Source organism: Hydractinia symbiolongicarpus, chromosome 8, assembly GCF_029227915.1.
Source record: "Hydractinia symbiolongicarpus strain clone_291-10 chromosome 8, HSymV2.1, whole genome shotgun sequence".
NCBI lineage: Eukaryota > Metazoa > Cnidaria > Hydrozoa > Anthoathecata > Hydractiniidae > Hydractinia > Hydractinia symbiolongicarpus.
In genome coordinates this window covers 12,243,399-12,267,707 of record NC_079882.1, presented here as the reverse complement: position 1 = coordinate 12,267,707, position 24,309 = coordinate 12,243,399, and the positions used below count along the sequence as shown (strand labels likewise).

Here is a 24,309-nt window from a genome sequence, read left to right as displayed (position 1 = left end):
GGAATAAATATGTTTTATGATTGATATAGAAAGTTTTGTAATTACCCAGTGAATTTTCTTTATAAACACGACGAATAAGTTTGCAACACGCCATGTCACCATCTCATATTTAGCACCAACCTTCGGTTCAGGCCTCCTGGAACAAAAATGTTGAACTGCAGAAGGTTTGGTACTGCATAGCCAAATCGAAGGATTTTTTATATTAATGCGGCGTGGTGTGCACAATTTATTAGTGCGAGCTTAAAATTTTGCTAAATTGCAACCTGAATTAAGCATTAGCGTGAAAAAGATCCGTATCCGTTTTTGGTGCATCTTTTACACGAAAGACAAGTTACCCTAATATAACACTTGAGAGAAATACGTTCATAATAACTAACTCGCTCAGCAGGGAAGAGCAATTTTTGCGAGGATTTTGTTCACATATTCAGTGTATTTTGCGTGAAGGAAAAGTTGGTGGTTGCCGTCCTAACTGCTCGCACTTCCTTGTGTGTTTGAACTATGTTACCTCACCGCCAGAAAAATTTGCTTCTAAGTTGCTTGACTGTGTCACAAGCCGGTCCTGACAAGGTGGGTCGGGTCAGGTTTGAAACTGGACCTAAAACCTTGTGATTAAGGCGAATACACGACCACTACACTATGTACGTTAATGAATTTTTGTGAAACGAGCTGACAACGCATAAAAAAAAAATGAATTTGAAAAAAAATGCAAAGTTTATCTCGATATTAAATCTGATTTCTTGACGTGTTTGAAATTTTCTTCGACTCACGTAAGGGAAACGAAAAAGTTGTCACGTGTTAATAAATTCTTTATATCCGGACTTCTCATAAGTAATGGCCCATATATAGTAAAAGTGATGGAAACATGTACTGCCCAGATAATTTGCATGTCGATTCATAGTTTATTCGTACTTTTTTCGACGTTTTTAAGAAATAAAAATAGTCAACCTATGATTATGGTCAATCGAACTTCTCCCTAGTACACTATTTCTACCAACGATATTCGATCACTTGTCATTACGTGCTCCTGTCCCTAGGCGTGTCCACAACACACACACAAAAAGATCACGTAGGTACGCCGTGTTTTAAACATTTTTTGTTGGTAAGCTATGACCAACCTCGTTCGAGACTTTTAATATTTATTAAAGAAAAATGGATGATTTATAGTCGCGTACTATGACACGAAAATTTATTTTTGACTGCAACTACACTATAAAGAGAAAAATTATATAAATACAATGTTTTTTTCTAAGAAAGCTGTTTTCAGTATAAAAAATGGTAACGTTCCATCAAAATGCACTGATGTAGGAGGTTGTAAATTGGAAATTTGATATATTGTGGTCTACTGGTTTCCGCGTTAAGAGCGTAGGAAATTTACCACGATATCTTTAATGATACTACAAATTGGATGTGGGTGTATATTCACATGAATGTAAACTCATAAAAAGTATTATCTCGTAGGCTACCACATAGTAAAAGGTAGTTAGACAAATAAATCGCACAAATGTTTAAATCTTACACAACAACCGAAACGTCGATTGTTCCAGTTATTCCGCTTAATTCTTTCGAGTTAAATGTTACAATTAACTCTAACGATCTCGACTTTTTTATGTTTTTCTATAAAAAAAAGACAGTTCTAACATTAGGAGAGTATAAAGTATTTACATAACAATTGCATAACTGCACGGCTGCATGTGACCATTCTGCAAAAAAATTAAAACATGAGGAGTCATTACTCAGCTCTTTTAAATGCAGAATGCTGAAAGGTTATCCACCCTTCACCTGCACAAGTTTTTACACGAGAACGTGAAGAAGGAGGAAAATATTTTGAACAGCAATTAGCAAAAGCATTTAAAAATATTAAGATGAAATTTAAAAGTAATAAAAACAGGATAACAAAGGAAACACACACGTGTTAGATGCACGACTTCTAGAAATGCCAAGTAATGGTAAAATTTAATAGCCGTAATCTGTTGTTTCCGCAAAATCCTATTTTTCTCTTTCCGCCTATTTATCCCAAAATATAAACAGACGTATTTGTTAAATAGAAGGCTAATTACACGAGAGTTTTTTCATTAATTGAGAGACTTCCACTATTTAATGGGGCTACGAACCGGTTAAAATACTCACTTTTCGTATATTCCGCGCACATATTATAAATCCGGCAAACGCGTTTTGCGCAATGAACAGACTAGCGCACTTTGCTCGCTGGTTCAATATTTTTTTTCAAAAGTATATTACAAAGTAATTAAAATTTTTAGATATACCTATATGTTTGAGTCTGTAAATTACATACATGCCGGAAAAATTGCCAGTTTTTTTTTCCGCCATCAGCTCGACTTTTGTGTAAGTCACTAAAGTCGAAAACCAATAGCCGTTCCGTAGCCCCTTTAACTAGCCAACTTAAAAAAAATCATCCCCGTGGTTTGGAAAAGCAGTCACTCAAATCGTTCCTTTGTTACAAATAAGATCATGCGCTTCACACCTAAATTTCTCATAACCCTATATACTTTAGGCAAAATTAACCTGCAAAAAATTGACAGTGAGGAATTAATGACAAAGAGACAAATGATAAATATATATTTATTTAGATTTATGTATTTATATTTATTTATTTACGTTAATTTACTTAAATTATTTAGTTTAGTATAATTGACTGTCTAGTCAGAACTAATTGTTTCGTTTTCATACAATGCGTAGTTACAGTTAAACATTTACGTTCCGTTTTTTCAGTTTTCTGGTTTCGCGGTTATAAAACCATCATAAGGCAATAATTTTCAGCCTGGAATAAGGCAATGTAAATTTACATTGCGTAAATGTCAAAAAAAACAAAAAACAATCGAATTTAACATTTTACCTTCACAACAAATTTCTTCTCAACCTTGGCACTTCCGTCTGACACACAGCCACTGAAATGTGCAAAAACAAAATTAACAAAAGTTACAAGTGGATTACATGGTGGGAGAGAGAGGGTCTAAGAACTCACTTTAAATTGAAAATCTGCTCCTCGGCAAGTAAGGGACCATCTAATTCAATTTTGCAGTTGGAATACTTTAAAATATTGCAGGCTGAAGGAATCACAATATTCACTGCAACCTCATCACCAGGCTTAATCTTCTTGTCTTCAGAGACCAAGGAAACTTGAAGTTCAGGTCTAAAAAAATAATCCTAATGAATTAAAAATAATTTGTTAATAAATCTGCGTGCAAACTTTCACGTTCTTCTGTGTCAGTAAAATTTAGTTTCACTGCCGATTTTAAGATCCATTCATTAGTTATTCAGTCGGTACTTACTTGTTAATGTCGCACGTTTTCTGGCTCACATAAATCTGTTTGGTTTGCACAACACGTGACATATAAGACAATCTGATTGTAACATTTTCATCCACATCCTCACGATACTCCACAGGATCGTAGTGAAATTTGAAGTCAACATCTTAAAAAAATAAAACACTTATCAGGGACATAATCTACTAAAACTCACTACAAAATATTAACGCCTTTTTTAAAAACAGCGCACGTGACTACATTTAACACAATCTCTGTCCAGGAGAACAATTTAGGTTATAGGTGCGCAAATACCGGGCAGCAGAAGGTCACGTCTCTTGATTAGTTCAAGGGGTAAACTGTGAAAATACGTAAAATAAAATAAAAAGAAATAAAAATAATTATAATGTTACGTCACAGTCGGTTAAGGGGAAAAATTTAAGACAGAAATGTGGTTTTGTTTTAAACATGGCAAAACCTGTAACATAATGGATAATCTTTATATTTTGAAGTTTCCAATACATTGCAAATTAATGTTCAGGGTACTTTCATTTTTGAAACCATACAGGTTACACACTAGTCGTTACAAAATCGACGTTCAGATTACACGTGGGAGTCGAACTTTTTATGCATAGAAAAAATTCCTACTTCACTCATGTCGCAATACATGATTACCAAAAGTTCAATTACATTTAACAGAAGGTAAAATGCGGTTAAAAATGCGTGGTAAAGCTGAACCCCGAACTGTGTCATTAAAATTAATATGAGAAGAACGTGATAACTATGGCGGGGATTCAGCGGACATGTCACCCTTCACAGGGGAATATTGTCACTCCCACTACATATATGTAACAAATTAAAGCTATTTATTCCGGCAATGCTCTCCAATTTTTTAACAATTAAAACAAAAGGAGATTCTTTATTGCTCATAAAAGTTATTTTTAGCTTTTGTATTTATAGCGTATTGAAAAGAACACTATAGATTACTTATTTATAAACAATAGGTCTTTTTATCGACGCTAATGCCTTTTGAGAATACGTTAATTACTCTTCTCTTGTCACATCTAAAAAGAAACGCTAATAACGCTCATTAGCAAGAAACGACATCAACCAATCAAAACAGAGTTTCTTTAATAGCATGACATTACCCCCTGTGAGGGAAACATATTCATCTAAATTTAAGTTGATTTTTATGACTGTGCTCTTCTTTGCAAAAATCCATCATATTTAGGTTTTTTTGGGGTATAATAAAAAATAAATTATGTTCAATTTTGCACGAAAAAAAGGTTGCTTATCATGAATTATTTAATTACGATAAAAACAAAGTTCTTTAATTCCAAATTGCTATAAGCAAAGGGAATCCACACTAGCAATTAAATGATGTTATATCGCAATCAATTACTGTCGCAGTTGAATAGTGCGAAGTAAGTTTCTAAGTGACCATACATAAACATAACGGTCCAACCAATTATTTGGGCCGATGAATCAATTGTAATACGTCGTTATTAGTAGAATAACAATACAATAGAGTTATCGTAGAATGAGTAAGCAGAAGTTGAAACAAGCTGACAGCGTACAAAAGAAAGACTAAAACCATTGTCAAAAAAGATTAGTATATATTTTGTTTGCAGCGTTGCTAGGTGACCTTTAAAGAAGTAGCTTAGCAAAGAACGTGAGTGGTAAAATGCGTACACAAAATTACCACTCCCCTAAGGGATGTTGTGATGGGAATCATACATTTAACATACGTCGGTTTTCTGATAAGCATCGCTTTCAGATGGGCGTAGTCAGTTTACCAATATTGAAGCAGCATGCTTCACAAGGATTTATTATGGAACCTTGATATGTGAAATTACTGCGCGGTAAATATCGCTTTTAAACAGGTGGTAAATATTGTTGAATCCAAACACATATTGCATGTCAAAATTACAAAAACAAAACTAATTCCTCGCAAAACTCCTCCAGAAGTTTAATTCTTCGCTAATTTTAGATTATGTATTCTTGAAATACTTTTACGTGGTGGTAATTTAAAAAAAAAAAAAAAAATTAACAGTACCTCCATTCGGCGCTACTGTCTTTCTCAAACTTTGTTTTTCCAACTTCTTCAGCGAGACACCATTGTAGCGAACCAATTGCGCAGTGACAACTGTGTCAATCTCCAATTCCCGTGAGGAGTTATTCTTAGCGTTAACAACAAAGTCAACGCCTGCATCGCATGACACCTCTCGAGGGAGTGTAGACTTAAATTTGACATCACTTGGTTGTTTTCGAAGGGCAGGATTTTTTGATCTTTTCAAAGCGTTATACACAGCCGCTCGTTCGAGTAAAGAACCGTCTTTATATTTGTACTGGTCTGTGATGTCCTCTCGCCATGGTTCATTGGGTTTCTTTGTACTGATAAAATGACCTACAATACAAGAAACATGTTCTAAGAAAATTCCTTTTCCAATATTTTGGCCAGCCAAAAACGGTTTTCTTATATAAAAAACGTGTGTTAATTTTCGATAATTTTTATGCTCGTTTAATACGTATAATTACTGTCGTTTTCTTCAGCAGTTTCAGTAAGAAAAGGATAAAAAATATGCACTTAATTCTACCTTTTTTTTAAAGTTCAACAAACCGCAAAATAAATTTTCGCGAAAAATGTAATCGGTATTAACTAAACTTGATGCTTGCGAAATGATTGCTATTAAATCAAATGTGGCAGATCTTATGCGGATGACTATTTAAAGAATGTTGCTCTCAGAACAGGCGTACATATATAGAAATGTTGGATAAATCAAAATAACAGGAATTTTTGCGGTTTGGAGGATTGAAGTTCAAAATATGTAAATAGTACACTTCATATTATTAACAATTGAAAACCTATTATGCTGAATAAAATGGTTAAAAATAGAAACAATAGGGTTAATAATGGCGACATAATTTTATTACATATTACGAGGGCGACACAATAACTCAGGTAAGACATACCAACGCTGTCTTTCTTAAATCGAACAGGAACCCAATCATCCTCTTCGTCATCACGTTGCCAATACACCTTCTCAGCATTTACCTCAGCAAAAACAAATCTGGTATCGAAGCCATAGTGAACGTTTCCTTCCTTTATAGCTAACAAAGAGGCTGGGCCACATCGGTAGATATTTTCACTCTCTTCCTGAGGTGTTCCATCAATGGCTTGCCACCCTCCAAAACCTTCAGGGAGATCCAATCGTGTCATCCACACATCATTCCATACATGGAAATTCCTAACACATAGATAAAATTTAGAGTTGCCCAAGAAAAATAATTAAAAATCTTTCTTGGTTCCGTGGTTCGGTTAACAGCTACGGGAGCTCAACAGCGGAACAGCTACAGGACCTTGTGATTACGAAGATAACTTCATGACAACAAGGCCACGTCCCGTCGGTTGAATTTTGATAACCTTCGTTCTGAAAGAGTTATAGACTATAAACTTAATGACTTACTTTTCTCTTTTACAAGATATTGAAAATATTAATCCCGTTACTATAAGTCGGAGCTAATTGAAATTTTTTAAAAATTATTAGAATATTTGCCCTCGACATATTGAAAGCAAATTCAAAAATAGATGAAAAAATCCCAAAAATTTTAAAAAAAGAAGTCAGAATAATTTTATAATCTCAAATCACTTCTTCTATTTTAGTTATTTCCTTTTTCAAGTTTAAGCCATAATATTCGAAATATACGGAGTTTGTAACATTACAACCCAGAAGGAGACCTAAAACAGTTTAATAGACTGTCCAACTACAAGACTATAAGGGTGGTCCAATTTTAAGAATTCTGTTTCAGAGAAACCAATTGAAACAGGAACTTAGAATTGAAAATAGTGGCTACAAAAAAACCATTGTCTACTGTTGCTTTTTAACATGGGTGGCTGAAATCTCATTGGTTTGGAGTGATGGACTCCATAAAGCCTCTTCAGATGCCTAGTTGATCCACGGTTATTAATGACATAATGAAAAAAAATATATATACTAACGTGACCTTTCTGTATACTAAAAATAATTTTTTATACTAACCAACAAGAATCATCAGATTCTTCATCAAGGTAATTCATGTCTTTGTCAAAATATTTATCAAACGTGCAGTTATTGTCTGTATCGTGCGCCGAGTCGTAGTTTGTAACACTTCTTGAAGGTACGCCCAAACATCGCATCACTAGAAAAAAAGTTAAATTTGCTACAGATACTAAAAAAATCACTTCTGGTAGAAACCAGTTTCGTAATAAATTGTCACTGACACTTATAATATTCCTGTAGAGTTAAAATAAAGAAAGCAAATGTCGTAAACATTGTATTGCGTACATTCTGTCATGCTATGTTACAGGTATTTAAATCTTTGAAAGAAAACACCAGAACACAATTCGAGATATTCTTCTAAGCACTGTGAAATTTATTTTTTTGGAACTTATTCTTGCGCTTTTGGCCAATATTTGCAAAATTAAGTTTTGAAAAATTTGCGTTATTAAGAGCAAATCACAAGAAGTTCCACATAATCATTTGTTCTGCAAAAAAATTAATCTCAAGCTCTTTTATCACAAAAATAAGTTATTAAGGAATACCCTTTTGGGAAATATATGATTAAGATAATGGGTGTTTCATGCATTTTTAAAAACAAAAATGATTCCTTACACGAGGTAACCAGTCCAGAAAAGACCCAACATTGACCAAACTTGACTGGTTCACCAGTGGTTAAATACTGTCTACAAATCTTTACACTTCCATTCCATTCCCAAGGTTTCACACCTCCGTCATATTTACCAGACCAATTTCCTTCGAGAAGACCATTGTTATCAAAGCTGTTGGCCTAAAGTACAAATTGTACATTTAAGTTCCAACAAATTTCAGCAAGTTCACATCAAGTTAAGCTGACAGGATATTGGAACAAACTTGTCGAAAAGTCAATACAGATCAATATAACTAACATAAATATGGCATTTGATCTATTTAATGCTGTATTCCTTTGTGATACCTCCTTTCTATTAAAAACACATTTACATGCTAATCGCCCACTAAAAGTTTGAAAACCGAATTAACACCTAGTGTGTGAAATGGATAAAACTCCCAAACAAATCAGGTTATATAAATCTACCATAACAACAACAATCGCGTAAACTGTTGCCTCCTGTAGCTAAGAAGTTTCTAGGCACTTTAAATAAGGGTGACTATTGTTTTGTTTTTTTCTAGATACATAGGTGAAATATATATGTTTATGCGAGATTACTAAAAAATTTAACTTTAATTGTGAAATTTTCTGAAATTAAAAATATAAAACATAAAAACTTAATGTTTTTGTTACATACACGGGCAGACATATGCCTGGCAACTTCTCTGGCTGTGTCGCGTCTGGAGGGATATGTTGACATCAGTAACTTGAATGTGCATCTCAAAACAGTATCTGTAAACTATAAGTTGGAAAAAATATATATCAGCATCATGCATATGTGTTGATTAAATGTAAGTACTTCTTTAAATCATAATGCATAAAAATGCTTTTCCTAAAAAATTGAATAAAAAAGTTAAATTTAACCCCATAATTCAACCCTTTTCGAATTTTTGTTCATGTCAGACCTCCAAATTTCAAGGTCAACATTTAGTTCCAATTTCAGCATTACAATTACTTGAAATGTTAATCTTAAATCTTAAAATGTTAAATTTTAACATCGGTAATGTATTTATCATATTACTAATTTTGAATTTAAAAATTGTATCACACTAAGCATATGCATATATGCTATTCGAAAGAAAAGCCAATTCGTATTTTTAATTGGGGTTGGCTATAACCTTTTCATTACCATTTTTGGGAGGTGTTTTTGCATACTAATTGTCATCATTTTAGATGAACAAAAAGATTAGATTTGTTTACTCAATTTAACAAAATAATTCAGCAAATCTTGTAACAGCAGATATTTTCTTCTTCTAAACCATTCAATAAACGTGATAGTTAAAGAGCTCGTGTCAAAAACGTTTAACCCATAAAGTACAAAGGTTTGACCTGATGTGTAAAGAGTAATTAACTGGAAATGCAAAATATTGTTTGTAAGCTTTAATGTTTTAAGGGCGTTTGTCTCCCCAGGCTTCTTGAATTGTCCCTAATTTCGTCCCGAGCTCTTGGGACAATGATGGGAATATCTATCACCTGAAGAGCTAGCCTATAAGCAATGAAAGAAATCTTTAAAATGTTTTTTGAGAACATGAAACTTTTTAACCACATAGTGTAACATGACAGCAGTTACAAGCTGTGGAGATATTGGAGAAATTTTGACAAATTTGACAAATTTAAAGCTATGAAAAACTAGTTTAATTTATGGTATGTAACTTTTGTAAAATTTATTTTAGTGGTTCAAAAAATGTCCTGTTTAATCCAATATAAAAGAAATGACAGATTACCAATCGTTTTATTACTAATTATAAGTTGTAAAATGACTATAATAGGAGTTTAGGAAATCGGGTAGTTGGAAAGTTGCGAAATGAGAAAATGGGAAGTTGCTATTTTTACGATTGCCGAGTTATTTTTCTGAACATTTATTTTTTGCGCTGTGATTTAAGGTCTTGTTTTCACTTGACTAATTTCTACAGTAAGCAATGCAGGTGTATACTATAAATATCTGTAAAATCTTATCTTGTGCCATTCTCAGAGGATTTCATAAATTTTGACACATATACAAAAATACATATACGAAAATGGCGCTCTCTTGCTCAACTATTAAAGAAATCAACGCAACAAATCTTATCTCGTGCCAGTATACACCTGCATCAAAGTGAAAAGAAGCCCTTAGGCGTGGCCTAACTGTTAATCTCTCTTGTGTGTTATTTACGCTGTATAAGACTTGGTAAAACTGGGAACAGTTTGAAATTGTATAGCGCATAATAAAGCCAGAATATCGCATGCTCTTGATTAACTCAGTTGATAGATGTCGAGACTATTTTCAGGTTAGTATTACTAGAGAAAACGTTTTCTAACAGACACAAAATAGAACTATAAGAGTTGTAAAAGGTTCTTCAAATAATATGTAACATGTATATACACAAAACAGTACATAGCTAGCTAGCCTAGCTATATACAATAAGTCAATGTCATTGTTCGAACATATTTGTTTCCAAACAAATAGCTAGTTCACAGTCTCTGAGTGTGACAGATATGTCAAGGATCAATTTTTCACATTACATCAAGTATGTAACTGCCCCACCATGATGCAGTTACTGCAATTCTTATATTTTGGTTGTTTGCCCTTTTGTTTGTTTGGTTGTTAGCATCTCCTTTATTCGGCTCAGTTGTGGTGTTAGGTCAACTGATCGAAGTGGTGATTAAATCTGTCGCATTAATGTTGTGGTACTTGATATTGGCAGGAATTGTTTTCAGGTTATCAATTTTCAACAAGGCTAATTCTTGTTTTGTGTACCCTCTTTCTTGAACGATCTTACTAGCTGGAGGACAGTCAAAAAAGTGTAAAAGAATCCAGACTATATGTTTACACACATTATTTTGATTGGCAAGAAAAAATAGGCAGTCACAATTAGGTGATGAAGCAATGTACATTTTGTATGAGCTCCAGAATACGTGCTTTGTCTCAACAGTAACCGGATAGGTTTTCTTGCTTTTGATGGAAAATTCCATACCATTATCAAATTTCCAAAGGTCTTTGATTTTTATTTTGTGCTTCGAATCATGCTGGTCTAGCATCATCATCATCAAGATCACTAGCATATGCACTTACATGTTGGATACGTTTCCTTCCTCACTTTTTTTGTTCTTGTTCCGTATCCAGTCGATGTAGGCAATGCTGATCAATTGAGGTGGGATTATCCATAAAGCTAGTTTGCTCCAGCGCCAGTTGATGTAACACCATGTTGATATTATTGCCACAATATCTTTAACATGACGTGTTGTCACGTGCTGCTTAAAGCAAATATTGGTGCTACTTCTGTGAGCATATAAAAAAATTTGCCTTCGCTTGATTCGTTGTTGGAGAAAAATTGCTGCCTTGCATGCCCTTGACCAGTGGAGACAACGTTTATCCCACAAAGATATAAGGTTTTGTAAATTTTTCTTGACTGATGTTGCATCACAAAGGTTTTCCAAAATACCTATTGTGGTTTGGTAACCATCCATTGAAAAGCCAGTTTTTTGAACTTTGCCTACTAGAATCATCACCTAAAGGTGCATAATGTTGAATACTATATATATTGAAGAATAATATATTTGGTGTATACACTTGCCATAACGTGAATGAGATGATCACAAATAAAAACAACAATATTTTTTAATTAAGTTTTTTAGTAGAAAACCTTTTTTGTTTCTGGATGTTATTTAAGCCAATTAATATTCATTTCTGATATCATATTTAAAGGTGTTTTATGTGAAAATGAAACATGTCTGTTCACATTCTCCTTGAAGTGAAATGTACAGCTTACGCTGTTAGCCACTATTTCTGGATGAAAGTTTTCAAGTGTAGCTTTCCAGAAAGCACTAGCTTCATCACTCATCAAACCAAAAGGATTGAAATCTTTAGCTTTTTAAGACCTGTTGGCCAGTGCTTCATTCAACAGTTCCCAAAACTTTGTTACTACTGCAGCAGACTTTTCCTCACATTCCATTGTTGCCAGTGGTAGTTGTTTCTTCAAAAATGGATGATATGCACTCCATGTAATGGTTGTGAAGTTCATGCATCGGTTCAGCTTGCCATCAATATGTGCATACTCAGTGGACATAATACTCTCTCCATGACGGTTCATATCTTCAATAATTTTCAGCTTTAAGTCACTGGTTTTGAAGACAAACGTAGAATCACCATTGTGCTTTCTATCTTGGAGTGTGTAAATTAAAAATCTGTCCCTTTTGTCTGTGGATTTCTTTAATATCACAACAACTGCAAATAAAGTGATGAGGATGAAAAAACAATAAAACAAATAAGCACTACTTTGAACTGTACCCTATTGTCATCCTATAATACACTATGATACCATGGTACTATAATTACCTAAAGAATGTTCAAGTGGCTGTGTTTCCTTCAGTGCTCTCTTTTTTAAATTTGTTGTAGGTTATCGGGAATCTGGTCCAATTCATTCCAATTACCTTCCACCATGGCATTACATAAAGCTGTTGATGCAACCATGTATGGCTTAAGCGTGGGATTCTGTTTAAAATAGGTTATGAATTCGTCTGAACTCCTCTGATGTCGTTCTTTTTTACAAACACAAGAATTAAATCCATGATGGTATACATACTTTCACTGTATATTAAATTCCCAGATTTTTCTTGCATGGAGTACTTTTTCAACAGATAATTGAAATCAACTTTTTACCTTTCTTCCTCAGAAATATCCACTTTCTCATCATCATCACTAATTATGTGACATCCGTTAAAATATTCTTGTTCTGTCTTCATGAAACTCAAATATGATGGTATATCAGGAAACTCTCTGACTAAAGATGGATTTGGCATGTTAAAATGTAATAAAAATATAATTAATATTTATAATGGTGACCACAATAAGATCAAGACAAGTATTTTAAGGATTTAGAAATGATTCTTTACAAAAGTCAGTGTTGTGGAGATATGTCATTCTATTGTTTTTGTTTTTGATCAAGTCTCCAATTAAGATATTGTCATTGATGTCACTATTATCTGGGGTCAATAAATGGCTGTAAGAAAATTCGAAAGATATTGTAAGTTGCATGCAGTATGCTGCTGAAAACTCAAAAAAATATTGAAATATAATTCACCCAAAAGCTGGCTTCTTAAGGTCTAATGAAGTTATCGAAGTGTCTGATTGTATATCAACATCAGGGCTGTAACAAATTTAGAATCTCTTGAAGAACTACCTTGTGATAAATTTGCATTAATAAATTCTCGCATGATGTTTCATTCTTATTGTGATAAAGTTGCATTAATAAATTCTCGCATGATGTTTCATTACTGCATTCATTATTAATAAATCCAAGTATTAATTTCGTTGAAGATACATTTTATTCTTGAGTTTTTTGTTTTTTTTGCATTATAAAAACTAAATGACATGTTCTTTATTAATCAGTAGTTATAGTAATTGGTTTAAAAAAGTCGAACTTAGATAATTTTGATTATTTTCTCTGAACGGAAATTTTCCATATGCACAATTTCTCATTAATTTATTTACGCAGAAATTTATCTATTTCCTTTTTCAGATGGAGACACGAATGATACAACGAGCGTGACACAATCGAATTAAACACAGAGTTTTGTTGGAACAGAAAAGGGACTTTTAAATAGATGAAAGGGACTTTTAAATATAGTTTAAATATACGTAACTGAGAAACCAGAAAATGAACTGTACTCAAAATTCCAAGACACACAAAGAAGTTAATATTATATAGGAGATGCTTTGCAGACATAATTACTCGTTGTAAAGTTATTTTCACTTTTTATTCCAAAAAATACATTTAGGGATAAGTTAAATCAGAAAAAAAATCCATCGTAACTTAGGCTAACTTTGTTGTTTTGTTCTCCAGCTGACTTGAATCGCTGTCATCGTTATCTGACACCAGTACAACTGTATTCTAAAAAAAAGAAATAATAATCTAGAATATCAGTTATGGAACTTGAATCAGCGAAATACGAATTTTGAGAAAAAACACGGAACTTACCTTTTCTTCATCTTTGTTTTCTTTGGTGAAATCTATGATCTGAGACATGACTAATTGCTAAGAAATATTTTCTTCTCTGGTTAAGTATATCGAAATAATATCGAGAACAATTATTATGGTACAATTTGTAAGACCGTGACATTTAAAGGAAGGCGACAAGGAAAAACATGAGGCACTGAAAAACTAGAAAACTAAGAAAAAGTTGAGAGAGTTACTTCCTTTGTTGACTAGCAGAGTCCTGTCAATTGAGGTAAAAGGTAGGTTGTATGAGGCCTATGTAAGAAGTGTTATGTTGTACGGTAGTGAGACATGGGCAGTGAAGCAGGAAGATCTTGACCGTTTAGAAAGGAATGATATGAGAATGGTTAGGTGGATGTGTAACGCCAGTCTGAGAGACAGAAAGAGTTCAGATGAGCTAAGAAGCAGGCTAAGTCTCCGTAGAATTAAAGATGTTGTCCTGAGAAGAAGATTGAACTGGCTGGGGCACTTGGAAAGAATGGAGAAGGATAATTGGGTAAGAAAGTGTAGAGACTTGATAGTTCCTGGGCAAAGCCCAGAGGCAGACCGAGAAAGAGGTCATAAGGACAGACTTGATACAGAGGAAGTTGAGTTTAGATCTAACACAGTCTAGATCAGATTGGAAGAGGGTCATTAATATACCCCGTCCAACCCATGCTAGCATGGAAAACGGACGTTAAGCCGAGAATGATGATGACTGAATGAATTATTTCTTCTGCCCCGCTTTTAATGCATTGCTTTATCCCTGTTTGTTTACCCTCAGCATGATCTCAGGATGATTATTGAGCAAAATTAAATTAACAGGTGACCATGCCATTTTAATCAAATTTGTCCCCAGGCCTATGGAAAAGATCAGCCCCAATATTTCACGCTTTGTGCCGGAAAGTTGCGACTAAACGTTTATTGTCGAGCGAGTTCAGTCTTGAATAGTGAGAATCTTATACACCACATAAAAATCTCCTTCAGTGCCATAATCATGGATAAGCAATGAAAATATCACTATTCTAAGGTATTGTATGATCAGCAATGTATGTTATTTCGCAGCAAAACCTTGGGTCTCCAAGTCAGTTACGACATTTTGAACGAATCAAATATAATTTTTACGGAACATTCGGCCAGCCAGCTTTTTCATAAAACAAAAATGGTAGGTGCAACTTGCCGCTAAACTACCCAACTTTTCAACTACCCAGGTACTTTTACTCCTAAAATATGGAGGATTCCAATTGCCATTTTTAGACAATACCTACTCTAGTTTTAGCCCCCTTATCTCATTGCGAACATTACAACATTGGGCATGCAGTTTTGTAAGACAGGGCATAAGGATTCCTCAGATCCTGTCTTCACACAAATCACAAAACTATTTATATTGGTAGTTACGCTGTACCTGTCCAAAGAACCATGGTTTAGCTCTTCTTCCAGACCAATATACATATCCAGAGTCGTTTAAAACATATTCTTTTTTTAAATCTTCATTTTCCATGTACACCTCATCATCTATAAAGGATTGAAAAAAATATCTGAATAAACAGTCATGATATGGTTAGGGTTTATATTTATTTGGTGTGTTCAAAGATAAACTGTAAGAGCAGTGAGCTCAATGACTGCCATTTAAATTTTTATATAAAGCACTCCGATTTGGGAGTAGAGGTCACAAAGCTTATTTTTATTGTAATTTTTCTGTAAATTTTTTTGATTCATCTAATTTGGATCATTTGCATATAAATATCTGGTAGTAGAATTGATAAAGAAAAATCAAATTATGTAATTAACATCTTATTTTTCCCTAAATTAATCATAATAATTAATCCACACCAACCTTCACACCATGAGTTGAATAAAATGAACACATCCTTTGGAAAGACAAATTCTTTAGTTCTTTTTTTGCTTTTTTCTTTAACAGTTGCAACAAGGACCATTTTATACTGAGAGACAAGTGCATTTGAAGGAATGTTGACATCAATATGAAGCATGTTATCTTTTTGTTGTGTGATCTGGTAATAGCAGTCATTCTAAAAAAAAGTGTCAAGATATTCTTATGAAAATCTTTTTATAAAATCAGATAACAGGTTGGCACATTCACAAACCACTGCAAGTCTTGGAATGTACCAATCTACTAAAATTACCTCCTCTTTGCATTCCTGGAACAAAAATTAATACATAGAACACAAGTGTAATTGTAAGCTGCTTTAAAAAATAAAAAATAAAACCAAAATTATATATAGCTTAACCTTGATGCAATGAATTTAGGGCTTTAAACAATCTACTTTGAGAAATGCTACATGTTGAAAATTTGGTTACATTAAGAACCTTCTATTTTTTACGTTTTAACTTTTTTCTAAATGCATTTATATATTATTGTGTTATATATTTTATATTTTTATTTATGAAAACTACTTACTGCTAAAAATATTTGTCCAGTGTTTAGATGACACAGAATAAAATATTAAAATCAATAAAATATTAGTAGTTATGTATAACAAATAATGCACACAATTTGAAAGATGGCATCCACACAAAGAAGGAGTGCTTTGCAATAGAAAAAACAATGACAATGAATGTAAGATGAACAGACTCAGTAAATAATTACATCACGCCATTTATACTCACTCGTCATGATTTGAGGTCCAATTGTGGTTAACACCAGAGAATGCATTAATGGATCCGCTAAAATCACACCTTAGGATCTGCATTTGTGTTGCTTACATATTTGCCACCCAGTGTGGTGGGTGTATTTGTAGCTCAGTTCTAGCAAGTGTGGATGCAATGCTGCATACTACTAGTTAAGTTCTTTTCAAAATTCCTAAAAGATTTTCTGCAGAAAGGATAGGAAAACAGAAGTTTCTGACCCTGTATACCTATGTTTACATTGTGTTATGGAAAATCCTCTTATCCAAGCTGGGTAAAGTAGAATCAGGTTCAGCTTTTTCTTTGCATTGTGTATGGAAACAACAGGTAAAAGATTTATTAGCCAAGCAGGTTTTATTTCGTGAAAATTACAGTGTGAATACTTTCTGTATTAAAAGTGCGTAATAGTACAATGTGAAATTACCAGCAGCAATTTTTTGCCCTGTTCTTGTTTGTTCCTTTCAGTAAAAAAATTTGTGAAGTAAAAAACAGAATTTACTGCCCCACACAACAAACACTGCTGAATTCACCTAAAAAAATACTTTACAAATCAAAATGGAATTTTAAGCTCTATTCTTAAATATTTACCAATATATATAATGCAAATTTCTTTTTTCTTTTTGTAATGAATGAATGAATCCATTTATATTAACCATAAGTGCAAATGTTCCTAGATTGATTAATAAGATTATTCACTTTTCTTTCAAAGAGCTTTAATTAAACAGCACCTTTTTAGATTTTGTGTTCCAATAAATCAGTATATCAAATTTTCTTTTGAGTCCTGCAACTCCTGGGATATAAACCATCATCTAATCCAATGTTCTTCAATGATTTTTCATTTGTTACTTTTCAACCTGGGCACTTAAAATTACTATTATATACCATAACAGTACTAATTTTCATGGGTACTTAATTTTATAGGTCAAAAATTTTATATTTCTGGGGTAATAATTTTCATGCGTGATCTTTTGCCAAAAAATTAGTGAATTTTCATGACTATTAGAAAGAAATGACACAAAATATTGTTTGAAGCTTTTTCTTAATAAAACAACAAATACACTTAGAATGATCAATTGTTATCACTTTGGTTACACTTTTCAATAATTTTAATTACATGTGGATGAATGTTTTTTTTATTTCCTCTGGAATAAAACATTTTTTTGTATTTTGCAGGCCATTTTAAGAGGTGTGCGATCAAGCGTGGAGATTTGTTTAGGCGTGCGATTAATCGCACGTGCAAATTTTGTTTTCTTACTGTCTGCGATAGCTTTCTGAAATTATCGAAATTACAAAAAAAAAAACAAATATGAAGACAGAGAATGATTTAAGAAGGCTTTACAACTGTTATCGTTAATTAAATCTATTTCATGCATGTAGAAAACTGCATAGTTAAAATGCATAAAAATAATGAATTATTACCGATCGTCTGTAACAACGATGTAAGGAAGATTCTTGCTCATGTTTTTATAATTTTATTATCCATTTTTATCTTACCAATGATAGTGTACAAATAAAATGAGTGGCAGATGGGGAGGACCGTTCCATGTCTCTTATTAAAATTGTATTTTTAATTTTTTTTTCCACATTTTTTGTAGCCACCTGTTGTTTGAAAGTAGGGATTATAAAACAAGATGACACCTGCCATACTGCTATATTATCAGAAGCAAATCATTTCAATATGCTCAATGTGATTGCAATGATATAAATAGATTAGAATAACATTCAACACAAAAGAAAAATTGATCTCTAGGATCGTGTTTTAAAGAGAGTGAAAAAATCGTTATTGAGAGAAAAATATCAAGCACGAAAGTGAAAAAGGGTCATAAGTGATAGTTGTATCTTCTCATTAATAGTTATCTAACTAATACAGCTGCATGGGACGCTGAGTTTATATCAACTGAAGTATCACCAAAGTATCAATCTAGTTGGACAGGATCAAACTAACTGTAAGTGTTATATTTCAATTTAACAGTGGTAGCAACTGGAACAAGATCCCCGACTCTGGATGTTACACGGTTTTTGGATGCAAAATGTTGTCAAACAAAAATCCTCCCTTGTTGTCTACAAGTTCATTATACACTGATTGGAAAAAGAAAGTGAATATCTAGTCCTCATTCACCACACTTGAGAAAAAGAAGCACGGAGCAGCCGTATTATTGACATTAGATGGGTCGGCTGAAGAAGCCGTACTTGAACTTGAATTAGAAATCATTAATAGCAATGATGGATTGGAAAACGTTTTAGAAAAGTTAGATAAACTTTATTTGAAAGACACAACATTAGAAAAGTTCGAAGCTTTGGATAAGTTTGACACTTACAAGCGGACATCTGAAACTTCCATTCAAGAACACATTCACCGGTTTGAAAAGTTGTATTTCAAACTGCAGAGCCATGGTACCACTATATCCGAAGATCTCCTTGCTTACAAGCTCTTAAAATCAGCAAATCTCTCAAAGCAAGATGAAAAGTTGGCCAAAGGTATTGTTACAGAGCTTACATTGATCAACATGAAAGCCTAACTTAAGAAAATTTTTCCAGATAAAGAAAGCTTATCACAAGCTTCCAATTCATTACAAGTCCATGAAATTAATGAAGTCACTCATGAAAACATTGACAATGACGATACATGCAAAAAGGGAACTCCTACATAGCAGATCAGGAAAATCGACAGGAAAATGGAAGTATTCATGGAATGTTAAGTCACCCGAAGGTGAATTTCAATCAGTTGATTTCAGTAGTGACGTAACAACGTGGCATCATACTAACAAAAGCAACAACGATCAAGAGGTATTACAATCAGAAATCCTCATTGCCCAAGTTGACACTGACATAGAACTTGCCAAACAACGGGAGCTTCAGTCGTGGAAGTCTCAGAAAGTCTATGAAGAAGTCATAGATGAAGGTCAAAATTTTATGAATGTACGTTGGGTAATCACTCCTAAAGTTATTGACAACAAATCATCAACAAAAGCCAGACTAGTTGCAAAAGGCTTTCAAGAATCCCAAGACTATCGGAAAGATAGTCCCACCTGCTCAAGACAGAGTGTTCGACTTTTTCTTTCCATCACAGCGTCAATGAAATGGTCACTCCATTCTCTAGACATAAAAACAGCCTTTCTTCAAGGATATGCCATAGAATGTACAGTATTCATAAAACCACCTAAAGAAGCCAATACTGAAAAATTATGGAAACTCATGAAGTGTGTTTATGGTCTTGCAGATGCTCCTCGCCAGTTTTACCTGCGACTCCGACAAGAATTGATCAATTTAGGTGTTACCCCTAGTCCATTTGACAATGGATTGTTCTATTGGCATGTTGGTGATGTGTTGCATGGAATCCTTGTTTGTCATGTAGATGACACTATGTGGAGTGGCACAAAAACCTTTCGTATACAGGTTATCCAGCCATTGGGACAAGTATTAAAGTTTAGTACTGAACATCACACAGCATTTAAATATTTGGGAATTGAACTGAAACAACATAAAGACTTTTCTATAACGCTCTCTCAAAACAATTTTGCATCCTCAATTAAGAAGATCGAGCTACCACCAAATATGGACAAACATACACATGTTAATGAAAATGTTAGAGGAGAACTGAGATCCATCATTGGTCCAATTGACCAATGAACTGGCTATCATGCATGTCCAAACCTGAAATCAGTATTGAAGTCTCATATTTGTCTGGGAGAATCAAAGAAGCTACATTCACAGATGTCATTGATGCTAACAAAGTCATCACTAAAGTCCAAAATAATCCATCATTCATGACATTTCCCTGCCTTGATTTTAATTAAATTCACATCCAAGTCTATGCAGATGGCTGCTTCAATAGTTTACCAAATGCTGGAAGTCAAGGTGGCCAGATAGTTCTTCTGTGTGATAAGTTCCAGCAATGTTGCACACTAGCGTGGAATTCTACTCGAATCAAACGTGTTGTAAGGTCAGCATTGGCTGCTGAAACATTAGCAATGTGTGACGGGTGTGAATTGGCATTCTTCATTTCTAACATGGTCAGTAATCTGTTATTAAAACATCAACAGCTTCAAGTCTATGCTATAACCAACAGTCGCTCATTATACGAAGCACTTGGTTCAACAAAGCAACCATCAGACAAACGTCTGAGACTAGAAATCTGTGCCTTGAGAGAAATGGTTGAAGAAGGTGACATTACAGTCACAAGGATAGAAGGTTCAATGCAAATCAGTGATGCACTTGCCAAACGTGGAGCATCTTGGAAGCTACTGAAACAGGCTATTGAGAATGGCCAGCTTCCACACACCATTCCAGCTTGAAGGGGATGTGCTGTTGACCCTACTGTATATAGACAAACATTTTGGATTTTTTTTTTTATTATTTTTATTTTGTTCACAAAGATTTGGAGATAATTATGTTACTGACCCCACTGTACATAGATAAACGTCCAGTTCTAGAAAGTATTTCATTGGTTCGATCCAGAATGTTATATTTCTTCTTCGACTATGGTTTACCGATGTATATCAAGTTTATGTTGCAAGTGAATAATTGCAGATGATAAAGAAGATGACCAGCCAATGGAGTTGACACAAATAAAGAAAGAGGGGAGATTGATAGTTGTATCTTCTCATTAATAGTTATCTAACTAATACAGCTGCATAGGACGCTGAGTTTATATCAACTGAAGTATCACCAAAGTATCAATCTAGTTGGACAGGATCAAACTAACTGTAAGTGTTATATTTCAATTTAACAATATAAGTATTGGGTTCTTTAAAAAAAACTTTGTTCAGATTAAATTTTAAATGTGTGTTATTTATGTCATTTGTCAAAGGAATATGGTAAATACTTATATGTTCCGTTCAGTAGCATTTATATATTAATTGTCTTTCAGAGAAATAAACTTTAAAAATAATTAAAACAAATAAGTTTTCCAAACCCGGGTCCCTGAATAGTTTCAGAATGGACGAGTTGATGATGTAATCAAAAAATTTTTTGAACTACAATATTTCCATTATTTGTCAAAAGTTTATGATCCTATACATTATCTTGATCAGGTTTCAAGATCTATATGATAAAGTTAATAGGTGTACAAATTTTGGACTTTGGCGTGTTTTTACGATGTCAGCAAAATTTTCAAACCTTGTTTGTCAAAAGCACATGATCTATACATTTTTTCATCAGCGTTTCAAGCTCTGCAGGCAACAAATAAAAAAATTTTGCCAACATTTTTTTAAATGCATGGCTTACATCAGCAACACACCTAAAACAATTTATTCTTCCATTGTTCTTCTACCTAAGTGGATTTTTCCACAGGCTTCATCGATTAGTATCTTGTATGTTATTTTAGATCTAATACAACAGATTGCATTAGCTGTTTGGCTCTGTTCGAAATAAATTCTATTGAAAAAAATTGGTAGAAAAGTGTGTTTGCATATATGAGCACAAACTAGAACCCACAATTGTTTTATCAGCACAACAAGGTCTTATGATCAAAATGCTGAACTAAAGAAATCTTTTTTTTTTTCACTTCAGAAGAATAGTAAGTGCTGGTTAGATGATTATGTGCCATTCATCATATTAGGCTAGAAATGATGCTGTATTGGACTGTGATTTTACATTTAACGTTTTTCAACCAAACTGGTTGGTTTGTTACCTTGAAAATTATTATTTTCCCTCTACTAATCTTTACATCTAAAATAAAAAATGCTATCTTGTTCTTTTTTAAAAGTAAAATTGATATTGGGATGCATTGTATTTGTACAATCTTTAAAAAAAATGTTTTGGAGAGGCGACTAATAGTCTAGAGATTAAGAAATAACAAGTTTGGCTCTTATAATTTTTTCAATCATCAATTAGGGAACCAGCTGTATATATTAATTAAAAGCAAACTTGTAAATTTTTAGATTCGCATCAAAAATTTACATTTGCTTGCAAACAAACATTAGAAAATTTTTCCTAAAATATAGTTAAGTTGCCTCTTAGGCAAGACACAAAGCATTCTAAATATTTAAAGCTGTAAGTGAGAATTCAATCATGCAAGTATTGACTGCATCACTAAAAACAGTTGAAAACCACTAGTGTTGAAATTAAATTATTGTGGAAACACTAAATGTTAAACAAATGCAATTTGTTAACGTTGACATTTTTTTAAGGATTTGAATGTTTTTACTTTAGGCTGCAATCAGGGGTGTGCAATATACCATGTAAACATATAAGCCATTCTTAATGTCAGATATCTTCTTTTGCTTTCTGCCATTGATCAACTTTACTTCTATGTCATGTTTGGTTCATATTTAACATTTTATACACAATAACATAATTGAAATTATCAAAATGAATAAATCACACCCATTTCAAATATCACAACAATGGAGTTTAAATAAATTTTGAATGAGCATGCATATAACAAATGAATCCCTTTTTAAGAATGACAATCTTTTTTGTTGACACTATCAGCTTTTCATTGTGTGTTAGTGACAAAAATGGTTTTAAACTTCCTTTTACATGCTTTTTCTGAAAACAATTTTTTACAGAATTATTGGTTGCAATTTTCAAATAGTGTAAGGACAAACCTTATCATCATGTTCTGTTTTCAACTCTGCAATCAATAAGGTTCTGGATCTTTTCTTTGGTTTCTTACCAGTTTCCAGCTGCACAATAAAGTTATTTTCTGGCTTATGAGGTGACTTTAACTGGATTTCCAAGGAAAAACTTTGACCTCTGCGAATAACTAATGCATCACTTTCATATTCATCTGTGTGATGTTTTAATCCATTTTCTGCAGCTCCAGAAATGCTTTCAACTTGAAGACCTTGAAATTAGAGATGATAATTTTTTGCTATATGCAAACTACCACAGGAAAAAGTTAAAATACGGGTGTGTAAGAACATAAGAGTGCACCAACTTTTGCAAAAAAACCTTAACTTGCAGAAGTCTAGTTAAAGATCCAAACAAAGTCAAACTTGGTTTTAGATAAGAACAAAGCAAATATCGGAACTGAATAAGAAAAGTATTTCTGGCGTTACATCTTACCAGATAGCTAATCAGGTTTTCACCGATATGCAAAAATGATGCTGCAATAGTAAAAGTTGTAAATGTAACTAGCTAGCTAAACATTTTAACGAAATGTTATGTCGCGCGATGATCAACCACATGTATTAGTTAAGTATTACAAATTTGTTAACGATCCTTAATAACAGCTTTTACCTATTCTCTGAGGACAAAAAACTTACCAGAGAAGTCGTCATCGCCTGTAGATAAGCTGGCAGAACGCTTTCTTCCCGAATTCCTAGAAGAAACCATTGCAAAAAAGAGAGAACAAATAAAACGCGCGCAGTGCTTCTTGTTCCTATTTATTTCCCCTCACCCTCCTTCGTTACGTTTTATAACCAAGATCCCGCCAAAAGTTAATTTTAATTTATGCGAATTAATTATTTTCTGCATAAATCCAAAAGCTGTTTTGGGAACTCCTATATACGCATTTCCCTGGAGGATGGTCTCGCAGTCCCAGAGCAACTTGAGCAAGGCATAAAAAACAATGCGAATAATTTCTCTCGGCTTTTCATGGGCATGGGGCAACCTTGTCCCCAGAACTTTTCTACGCCTATTATACCCTGTGGACGAGACGGCATCGCAATAGACCTACCAGACCTGATGCCTTCCCCGCCGTGTCCCGGATTAATGAAAAAGATACAAAAAATGTCTTGGGGACTAGGTTGCTAGATGATACAGGCTTTAATTTTAGTATTTCAATATAAAATTGCATCAAAAAGGGAAAAGTA

At 33.5% G+C, this 24,309-nt stretch overlaps 1 protein-coding gene across 1 annotated transcript; it reads right to left on the bottom strand.

Moving 5' to 3' along the window:
• Nucleotides 1-1,154: 1,154 nt before the first annotated feature.
• LOC130655404 (hemocyte protein-glutamine gamma-glutamyltransferase-like) lies at nucleotides 1,155-24,117 on the bottom strand. Its single transcript, XM_057458156.1, has 13 exons — nucleotides 23,761-24,117; nucleotides 23,101-23,339; nucleotides 15,741-15,933; nucleotides 15,309-15,418; nucleotides 8,587-8,688; nucleotides 7,916-8,090; nucleotides 7,304-7,442; nucleotides 6,237-6,511; nucleotides 5,320-5,670; nucleotides 3,291-3,432; nucleotides 2,984-3,151; nucleotides 2,855-2,906; nucleotides 1,155-1,614 (listed from the first exon to the last, which is right to left on the bottom strand). The coding sequence occupies exons 1-13, from the start codon at nucleotides 23,828-23,830 to the stop codon at nucleotides 1,513-1,515; spliced, it is 2,118 nt and encodes a 705-aa protein (XP_057314139.1). The 5' UTR covers nucleotides 23,831-24,117; the 3' UTR covers nucleotides 1,155-1,512.
• Nucleotides 24,118-24,309: the final 192 nt, after the last annotated feature.